This window comes from Protobothrops mucrosquamatus, unplaced genomic scaffold, assembly GCF_001527695.2.
Source record: "Protobothrops mucrosquamatus isolate PMUCROS unplaced genomic scaffold, P.Mucros_1.0 scaffold_257, whole genome shotgun sequence".
NCBI classification, from domain to species: domain Eukaryota; kingdom Metazoa; phylum Chordata; class Lepidosauria; order Squamata; family Viperidae; genus Protobothrops; species Protobothrops mucrosquamatus.
Window position 1 is genome coordinate 859098 of NW_015386333.1, and position 11187 is coordinate 870284.

The window sequence follows — 11187 nt, forward strand, 5'->3', positions numbered from 1 at the left end:
CAGGGTGCCGTCAGCCAGACAGTGCCGGCTGGCGACCCCAAGGGGGAGGGCCTTCTCTGTGGGAGCTCCCACCCTCTGGAACGAACTGCCCCCAGAGATCAGGGTGATCCCTGATCTCCCTTCCTTCCGCCGCGCCCTCAAGACGTGGTTGTTCCAGCTTGCGGGACTGGCCTAAGGGATTTTAAAGGGGTTTTACTTACTTTTAATTTGATGAGTTTAAATATTTCTTTTTAATCAATTTTAATAGGTGTATAATATGTCTGTATTTTATCCAATTGTTAGCCGCCCTGAATCCGCAAGGAGAAGGGCGGGATATAAATGTAATTAATAAATAAATAAATAAATAAATAAATGTAGTTATTTCTTATAGAGAGCAACTCCACCTCCTCTTTTATTTGTTCTGTTTCTTTTAAATAATTTAAATCCCTTTAGCTGTGTGTTCCATTTGTGGGTTTCATCCCACCAAGTTTCCGTAATGGCAACAATATTGTATCTGCCCTCATTAACCTGAATAATAAATACTAAAACTGATAAATGGTATTCTATTTTGTACAATGTAGTAAAAATAACCTCCTTAAATATTATATAAAAACATTTTAAAAATTAAGAAAGACAGGAAACTGGTAGGATTGAAGGAAAACAATGCTAGAAATATCCAATTCAATACAGAACATGGCATGTGAAAAAAAATACAGAGAATATATTATGAAAAGACAAGACCGTAATCAGACTTAACAATTTTATAACTAAGTTTTCATAACTATTTTTTCCTTGTCGCTTTCATTTTTCAGGAGCTTGGATCTCCAAGCAGAACAGGTTCCATTGGTGAATTCCCAGTAGGAATATGGAATACTGCTTCCTCTCTGCAGAGACTTCGTTCCCTGGATACCTTCAGAGGGTAAATTACAGTTCTGGATAATTCCTTACAATTTTTCTGTAAATGTCTTTGAGGATATTATCAGCTGAGATTTATAGGTGCAGTAGTATTCACATTCATAAAGTAGTAATGACAGCTATCAAGAGTGGAACCAACTTGTCTTATTCAGTGATACCGTAAGTAACAACAGAATGATACAACTGGTACAATCTGGACACTTCCTGTTCTTTACTGTGATAAGAAACTGGACTCATCTGCAGATTCAGTTCGTATGTCCCTGAAGTAACAGAAATCATTACTTTGGTTTTGGAGGTTCTGATTTCCTGTTAGGTTGTTCTGTTGAACAACTGAACTTGCTCTTAGAAAAGAAAATACAACAAACTTAAGGCTCTTCTGGATGGGATTACTGATCTGATAACTGTGAGCAACTGTGATCATACCTGCTTGAGCCCTCATCAGACTTAAACTTACCTCCTTGGGAGGAGGGTAAACTAGTCTGCTGGGTTTCTTTGAGGAAATGAAAGAATATTACTTCTGTTTCTTTGGTGAACTTTCTCAACCTGGTGTAATTGACAAGGCAGCATTGGGTGGCAACCAGAGAAATGTATCTTAACATACCTGGAAAATCCATGTTAAGGGACACTATTATTTGTTTATTTCTTAAATTTATGTTGTTGTCAGGGTACTTAAAATCCCCAATTACTACAGTATTGTGTTTCCTGCACACCTCAGTTTACTGATTAGCAAAACGTTCACTAGTTTCTTCTGCTTGGTTGAGTGTCCCTTAGTTGTCCTAAAAATTGGTTTCCTTCCCCTTCCAAATTTAGTTTATAGCCCTTCAGAGTAGCTGAACCAGATGTTGAACAAACACATTCTTCTCAATCTTTGTGAAATACAGCCCATCTCTTGCCCGTCCTTTCTGCAAATAATGTATACTATGATCCTGTTTTGTCAGTGGCACCATCTGTTCAGCCAAGGTTTTACCTCTAAATTCCTCCATTCCTTTATTGGGTTTTGCCCTTCCATTGGAAGTATAGATGAAAACACCACCTGTGCTCCAAAACTCTTTTGCCTTCCTGCCTAATTGCTCACAATCCGTTGATAATTTTTTCAGGCTGTTTGTTGCGTTGTTCATGCCAACATGAAAAAGGAGAAAGAGATAATAATAGGTGAGCTGGATTATTTAAAAAAGGATCTCTGTCACATCTTTGATCTTTGCATCTGAGAGACAACCTCCCTCCCTCTATAGGTTGTCTGGTCTACAGATTGCTGATTCTGTTCCTCTGAGAAGTGAGTCAGTGTGCGATAGTGGTGAATATCTGTAGCTCAGGTGGAGGATGAGGGTGGAGGTTCATTCTCCGAGCTTGTGGGTTGGTTTCTAAATGTTTCGTTACCATGCTAGGTAACATATTCAGTGGAGTTTAGGGGATGTCAGTATCGATGTTCTGCTTATAAGGGCTTTGTGTGGTCAGTAAGTCTTGTGATGGGAAGGTCACATTAGGTGAGGATCTTGTGATGGGGAAGTCATATGAGGTGAGGGTCATTGGGAGGTGAAGTGCTGATTGGGGGCGTTTGCATGGGTTGATTGAAGGTCACTGCCATCACTGATTGGCTGTGCAGTTGATTTGAATTCTGGGGGGTTCGTAGGCTGGTTATGGGTCGATGTGTCTGGTGATGGAGTGCCAGGCTTCAATAAATTTGTGTGCACAGCGAGCAGTAGCATGGTCGATGATTTTTTTTATTGATCCAATTGAATTGGTGCTGTTCGGTGTTAATATAGAGATTAGGGATTTGGGATCGTGGCAATTGATTGCCAGCTGGTATTTGTGGATTCTGATTTTCAATTGAAGTGAAGTTTGTCCCACATAGAATTGGTCGCAATTGTTACAGTTGGGTTAGTAAATTACATTGTTTCTTTCATCCTTCTGTATCTTGTCTTTGGTTCTGAATAATTTCTGGGCTACTGCTATTCCTAGAGGTTGGAGAATTCTGGTTGTCATTTCCGACACCCCTTTTGTGTATGGTAGGGTTAGCTTTTGTATAGTGGTTGGTTATGTAAGTTGGATGCTGTGTGTTAGAATATGAAGTTTTTCAGATAGCTGTTACAGAGAAAGACATCTAGCAGCCATTTCTCTTCCACTTTTCTTTGTGCTGTGGTGCCGCAGTGTGTCTTGGCCCTTCTGAAGAGGGTCTGGATGCACTGTGTGTGGTGGAATGGTTGTTTATGAAGTGAGGATCTGGTCTGTGTGAATGGGTTTGCAGTAGTGAGTCAGTACCACAAGCCTTTTTAGAAAGGAGGGGGAAACTCAGCAGATTAGTCTTCTTTTTGATAATAGTTTTTTTCCTGTCACTGGAATATTTGATGAAGACCCTTTTCCAGATGTCTATATGTTTTCTTCTAGGGAGAGGATACCAAATAAGTTGTTGAGCTCCAGTGGCAGGGACAGTCTTCTTAGGATTTTTTTGTCCTCTGAGTGACATGCTGCCATTACTGTTCCCCTAGAGCAGGGGTGTCAAACTGCCGGCCCGCGGGCTGGATGCATCACGACGAAACCACGCCCATTGCCGGCAATGAGGAAAAAGTTCCGATGCGTTGTGCGACGTCACATGATATTGCGAGTTTGACATGTCTGTCCTAGAGCTTTGTTTTTCTTGGTAGTTGTTTCTTCCTTCATGTATTCAGTTTGAATACAGATGTCTGCCTTTGCTAAGTATTCATTTACTCAGAGGAATCTCAGAGTGATTAGACATACCTCTAGACTCACCATTTCTGCTCCAGCAATCCAATCAGTTTGTGCTTGGTACACATATAATTTGAGTCCTCTATGGGCAGGAATATAAATGTAGTACAAGCATTGCAAGTCACCATGGTGCTAGTCTGTTTCTCTATGACTTGTTACTCTTCAGGGTTGTACAGGTGCAAATAGATCTTCCCTTGTAGACTTTCTGATTCAGATTCTTAGCTTGATCTACTGAACAAGTCCCTGTGATCCCAGTAAATCCAAAGCAAACCATCTTTTTAACAATCTTTTCAATACTGTTCTCCTTATGGCAAAGAGTTAATTTTTTGAGTTTAATAAATTCAATGAATTTATTCAAATTCAATAAATAAATAAATTAACCAACCTTCTTTTAGAAAATTAGTCTTTTGCTTCCTCTTGTGCCTAATATTGAAAAAATACTTAAATACAACGAAGTGAAAACAAATCAGGTATTCTTCTTATCTAATTGTATCATATCAGAGAGCCTTGCATACTCACAAAACACAGCTTGTACATCCACAAAAAAGCAGGCAGAATTTTTTTTTAAAATATCATTCAGGACACACAAGAGAAGAGAAAATTTAGTTATCACTTTGCAATTAATGTAAAAAAGGAATAGAAAGGAGTAAATCCCAGCTTCCTTAGTTCTGGGTATATCTGTCATGCCCCCTCCTTGCCAAGGACAAAGAGCAACAAAAAGGAAAAGATAGTCTGCAAACCAAAAAAAAAGACTCCTTTCTAATGCAAAAGGCAAATATGTAACTAAAAATGTTTAAGATGTAGGCAATTTTTAATGTCCATATTTGTTTTTTGTTTTTTTTAATGGCCATTTTTTCAAGGGGGAAAATCTTGAAAGCCCCGCCTCCCCGCCTCCAAGCTCAACTCACCTGAGAAACTTCTTGCTTCGGGGTTTCTTCAAACGTCTTGTATTTGTATGCAAACCCAGGAGAGAAATGGGCACTTTCTGCTCATGCGATTACATGTTTTGAGTAGAGCTTTCATTTTGGCCCCCAAAAACTGTTAAAAGTTCTCATCACACTGGCTGGGCGAGCATTTAAGATTGACCATGCCTTTCTGTCAGCTATTTTGTGAAAGCATTCATAAAATCTTTTTTTAAGTATTTTTGCTGATTGCTTTTGATGTTACTATCCCACCCTCACCCCCATAAAAAATTATTTGGTAATGTTTACCAATATTTTCTCTATATTATCACAATTTGGAAGATAAAAGTATTGATCAAATCTACTAATTTAAGACTTTTTGCGGAACAATATATTATTGTAACAATTTAAAAAGTGCATTCAGAATTGTTAATATATGCATTCAGTGTGTGATTATGATTTCTGTTTGACTTTATAGCCTGGCACTTACAATTATGGTCTTTGTGAATTATGGTGGAGGAAAATATTGGTTTTTCAAGCATCAGAGCTGGAATGGTAAAATATTCAAAATCCATTTGTCTTCTCACTTTAATTATATAAAATGAAATTGTCTCATTTACTGTTCTTTGGGAGTTTGGGAGTTTTTAAAATTCACTGTTGCAACTAATGTTCAGTAGTTGTGGATGGGCAAGCAGCCATGAGGGGGGGGGACAAAGAGGGAGAGGGAGGGAGGAATGGGTCCTGTATGTAGTTTGAAATAGAAGATTCAGAATAAATATTGTAACAGCTTCTTTTTTAGCTTATTTCACTCCAGAATGCTACTTCTCAATGTGGTGACCTTGTATTATGTGTTTTTGAAAGTTCAGAGAGTATTTGTTAACTGTTAATAATATTTTAGAACTAAATATTTTATTTAAGTATCTTAAGAATAGTTAGTAGTTCTCCATTGTAATGAACATTAACTCTCTGTTATTGTCTGTTTCTCTTTATAGGCTTAACTATAGCAGACCTCGTCTTTCCATGGTAATTCATGTTGATTGCTAATAGTTTGAATTAAACTAAGTCCATTCAAAAGAAATCCATATGGGAATATCTCTCATTGGACTGTCAGTTTGGTCAGGACAGGTTGACTTGGATTCTTAATTATCATTAACAGTTACTGTTTCCAGTGATTTTTTTTAATCTTTAGTTTTAGTGCAAAATGGTAATAAGTACACGTAGTTCCAAATCTTTATTTTTAAAAAAAGTTGGATTTTTAAATAAAATTCCCAAAGTCATTTCCAAAACATAAAAATCTTAACACTGTCACGCAGTTCATTTAACAGAAGGTTGCTCTACACTTCCCCACCATGAGAGACCCACTGACTGTTTCTCAAGGAGAGGAATACATGAAATCCTCATCTCATCTCTGTTGTAAATGTTAGTTGCAAATGTGACATCACCCAGTCTTTTGTTGCTCTTTCCACTTCTGCTGGTTCAGGTTTCCTGAGTGGTCTATCTGCTCAACTGCATTCCATCATAGGCAGATGTTTCATTGCTGAGAAAGGACTGGGATTGGAAGTCCATGCAGATAGTGCTTCTTTGAGCTGGCATAATTTTCTGCTGGCTTCCCTCTCTCCTTTGCATTAAGTTCTTACTTTTTCTCAGGCAATCTTAGATTGGTAAGTATTCATTCTTTCACAGTCAGCTATATTTGGTATTTCAGTAGAAGTCTATTTCAATCTTTTTTTCCATCTTAGGATTTAAAGAACATTCATCAGTGACGATAATGTGATTTCACTGAAGAAGTTATACCACAAGAAGTGGGGACACATCAGTGCTATATTATTGGCACTTATTCCCATAAACTGTAACTTTCTTTTACTTCATTAGTGATTGCACTCTGATCCAAAAGCCTCTAAGCATGTGCTGACACAGAGCAGAAGCAAAACATAATGTCTATAAATGCTCACACTTTAGGAATATAGAATATAAAATAATAGCGTTGAAAGAACTGTGGAGGTCTTCTAGTTCAGGACTTTTCAACCTTTTCACCCATTGTACCACTTTTAGGATATGGCAATATCCGAGTACCACCGGTCGCCTAGCAAGGTGTCAAAAACTTGATGACCAAAAAGAAAAAAGTGATAAAGTACAGGTAGTCCTCGACTTACAACAGTTCGCTTAATGACTATTCGAAGTTACAATGGCACTGAAAAAAGTGCCCCCCAAGCCACAGCCGAGCAAGACACCTGCCTGTCCACCCAGTGGCGCTCTTCCTCCTGTCCGAGGTTTTCATCGTGAGCATTTCTGTTGGGGATTGGCAGCAGGGGTGGGGTGGGGTGCTGGGTGGTTGCAGCAGGTTTTGGTCACTTCACATGACCCTGGGACACTGTTACCATCATAAATATGAATCAGTTGCCAAGCATCTGAATGTAAATCACAAGATCCTGAAGAAGCCGCAACATTCCAGCTGATCGACGTTTCTTCTGGACTCAGCAGAAGCACCAGGATCAGCGCCGAGCTCCAGCTGGAGCCTGGCGCTGATCCTGGTGCTTCCACTGAGCCCTGACAGCCCCGAAGAAACGCCAATCAACTGGAAAGCGGCACTGATCTTGGCGCTTCCGCTGAGCCCTGACAGCCCTGCAGCTCCAGCCATCTCTCGCTCAGGCTTGTGCAGTGCTGCCACTGGTTCAGCTCATTCCCCTCCCCCGCTACCATTTTTCTAGGATGGTTGTGTACCACCTGCCAGGTACCAACATATCACAGGTGGTACCCGTACCACTGGTTGAAAAGCCCTGTTCTAGTTCAACCTCCTGCTCAAGAAGGAGGCCTTAAACCATTCCAGACAAGTGGCTGTCCAATTTCTTCTCAAAAACCTCCAGTTATGGAATACCCTCAACTTCTGGAGGCAAGCTGTTCCATTGATTAATTGTTCTTACTGTCAGAAACATCTCCTTAGTTCTAGATTGGATCTTTCTTTGATAGATTTCCATCAGTTACTTCGCGTCCTGCTTTCAGATGGTTTGGATAATAGGTTAATCTACTCTTCTTTGATAGTTCCTCAAATATTGGAAGGCTGCTGTCTTGTCACCCTTACTCCTTTTCTTTGTTAGACTAGACCAGGGGTAGGCAACCTTGGCTCTTCTATGACTCATAGACTTCAACTCCCAGAATTCGTGAGCCAGCCATGCTGGTTCAGGAATTCTGGGAGTTGAAGTCCACAAGTCATAAAAGAGCCACGGTTGCCTACCCCTGGACTAGACATACCAATTCGTGCAACTGTTCATCATATTTTAGACTCCAGTCCCTTAATCATCTTTGTTGTTCTTTTCTATACTCTTTCTAGAGTCTCAACATCTTTTTCGTATACTGGGCGCAGTATTCCAAGTGTGATCTTACCAAGGGATTATAAAGCAGTACTAATACTTCATGTGTTCTTAATGAAAATAGAGCTGGAAGGGACCTTGGAAGTCTTCTAATCCAATCCCCTGCTCAAGCAGGATACCCTATACTTTTCAGATAGATGGCTGTCCAGTCTTTTCTTAAAAACCTTCAGTGACGAAGCACCCACAACTTCTGAAGGCAAACTCTTCCACTGGTTAATTGTTCTCACTGTTAGGAAGTTTCTCCTTAATTCCAGATTGCTTCTCTCTTTGATTAGTTTCCCTCCATTATTTCTTGTCTTGCCTTCTAGAGCTTTGGAAAATAAGTTGATCTTTTCTTTGTGGCAGCTCCTCAAAAACTGGAATACTGCTATCATGTTCCCCCTAGTCCTTTTTTCTAGACTAGTCATACCCAATTCCTGCAACCATTCTTCATATGTTTTTGTCTCTAGGCCCTTAATCCTCTTAGTTGCTCTTTGCATTTTTTCCAAAGTCTCAACTTCTTTTTTGTAATGTGGTATCCAAAACTGGATATAGTATTCCAGGTATGGTCTTACTAAGGCTTTATAAAGCGGTACCAATATTTCATGTAATTTTGATTCTATGCCTCTTTATACAACCAAGGATTGTATTAGCTTTTTTGGCTGCTGCCACACACTGCTGGCTCATGTTTAAGTGATCATCCATTAGGACTCCAAGGTCCCTCTCACAGTTACTGTTTTTGACCAGGTTTCACCTAATCTGTACTTGTACCTTTGGTTTTTCCTGCCTGTAAAACCTTGCTTGATACTACATATATATATAGTATATACTATATTATAAATCTTGATACTATCCTTTTGTTGAAGCAGACTAGGTCTGTGCTGCTTTTTTGGCGGCTGCAACACACTGCTAGCTCATACTTAAGTAATTGTTCACTAGGACTCTCAGATTGCAGTTTACTGCTCTTGAGTCAGGTATCACCTATTCTATTCCTGGGCATTTGGGTTTTCTTGCATAAGTGAAAAACCTTACTTTTCTCATTACTGAATTGCATTTTGTTGGATAGGGGCCAGTATTAAAGTCTGTCAAGTTCCTTCTGGAACCTGAGTCTGTCTTCTAAAGCGTTGGCTATTCCCTATCAGCTTGGTGTCATCTGCAAATTGGATGAGTTGCTCTTCTATCCTCTCATCTAAATTGTTTATGAAGATGTGAAAAGTATTAGGCCTAAAACAGAATCTTGAGGTGCCCCACTACATGCATGCCTCTATATTGATATAGTTTCATTGAAGACTACACTCTCAGTGCAGTTGATCAGCCAACTGCAAATCCATCTGGTGGTGATGTTGTCTATCCCACATTTTTTATATTACAAAGAAATAGGCTGTATCTAAGATTGGGTAAAGGAGGGCTTTTGAATGAAAATTTGGAAAGTAACAGATACAGGGAAGGCTCTTATCAAATTGGTAAGAGTAAAAACAGAATGTTGGAGTAGTTGATCATATAAAAAAAGTGCTCCACATGGATTGTACTATGGAGCCCACAAAAGAACTGCTGAGAATATGAATGTCAAAGACAACTCAAGTCTTTTGCATTTTCTAGTAATATTGACACAAATAATTAGTTTTCTGGAATTCTTTGTAGATATTTGGGGAAGAGAGGAACTGTTGAACTATTTCTCTAATATTCAGATTATCCTTCTTTCATTGCCTATACAAGATTCATGTCTGTTTATCTAGAGTTTCTCGGTTCTTGGAGTTAATTTCATCCTCATATAATATATGTCTTTTTCTGATTTTTTTTCTCTCTCCTTTTCCTTTTTAGGTTTGTATTTATTATGGGCACTTCTGTTTCACTGTCTCTCAGTGCCATGTTGAGACGAGGTTGTTCCAAATGGCAATTGCTGGGCAAAGTCTTATGGAGAAGTCTCCTCCTATTTTTAATAGGACTCATAGTTGTAAACCCAAATTATTGCCTTGGACCATGTAAGTGCTAAGAGATTTATATTTTTCATATTGACTAAAAATGTGTCCCTTTGTTTGTATATCACAATAGAATTTGGGGAAAAACTGAAATTCATATGGTGCAACTATGTACAAACCATTGCAACTACATAAGTTGCAAAAGTTATCTTTCATATTGTTTCCAAATCATTGTAACATTCACCCCTCCTTGATGCACATAAAGAGGGTAAATCTAAGTATTATAAAGGGAGTGGAATGAAATGACTTTGGAGGCAACATGATAGTTTGGAGGATAAATTTATTTATATTTAATTTAGGTATCAGAATTAACAGTTTCTTTTTTTGTTCTGATTCATTTATTTTTCTAATCCAGTGAATCATTTTGGAGACACCTGATTGAAAACACATTCTTTTTTCTTCTACTATTTACCTCAGAAGTTACAGAAATTAATGCTGTTTAGTAAAATTCTCTTATATGGGCATTGACCTTGCCCCTTCTCTCATAATCTGCAGCCTGAAATCTTTTAATTTACTCACATTATCTTCCACGTTCTTTATGCTAATATTGGATACTAAGAATTTTTAAAAATGGTTAAAGAAAGCTTTACACATTCTTTCATACAGAGATTTAGTACATATCAGTTAAATTACCTGACCTTAAAATCCATGTCATGTGAGCAATAAAAGCATACTATTACACTTAAATTCCAGGCATATACTCTTTTTTTTTTATCTTTCAGATCCAATCTTTATTATCAGCAGGTTGATACGTTACATGGATAATGACTTTCTCTTTATCATAGAAAAATGTATATCGCACAGATGTAAACATTATTGCTCTCTTTTAAGCATATATATAGCACATTATACAAATAGGATTTGGATTTAGGCACTCAACATCGCCATACTACAAATCTATGCTTCAACTGTAGACTGAAATGATGATGATGAAATTGAACTTTTTTTTTTTACAGTCAGCTTCAATGTGCTCTTAAGCAAATACCAAAAAAGGATCTTTTGTATATTATGGGCAATTTCAGGGTAATAGTTAGCCAAGAAAAAGTTGCAAGAATAGTAGGTAAGTTTGGGCTAAGTGAACAGAATGAAGCTGGTGATCACCTAGCATAATTTTGCCAGGAAAATCATCTCAGCATAATGAATATTATTATTATTATTTATTGAATTTATATACCGCCCTATCTCCCTTACGGGACTCAGGGCGGTGAACAGGCGATAATAAAAACCACAATAAATATACACAAATTTCTGTCTAAAATCAAATTAAATAACAGGCCTGCTCTAAAAATACCCCATACAAAACCCCCACTAAAACATAATCAAACTACGCCAGGCCGGCTG

The 11187-nt window shown here is 38.3% G+C and overlaps 1 protein-coding gene across 1 annotated transcript in view; it reads left to right on the forward strand.

Moving 5' to 3' along the window:
* The window catches only part of HGSNAT (heparan-alpha-glucosaminide N-acetyltransferase), a 49744-nt gene that overhangs the window by 21623 nt on the left and 16934 nt on the right, over nucleotides 1-11187 (forward strand). Inside the window, exons 7-10 of the mRNA XM_015831469.2 lie at nucleotides 792-898; nucleotides 4999-5075; nucleotides 5513-5543; nucleotides 9689-9849. Of these exons, the coding sequence (XP_015686955.1) occupies nucleotides 792-898; nucleotides 4999-5075; nucleotides 5513-5543; nucleotides 9689-9849 (376 nt within the window). The remainder of the gene's footprint in view (nucleotides 1-791; nucleotides 899-4998; nucleotides 5076-5512; nucleotides 5544-9688; nucleotides 9850-11187) is intronic.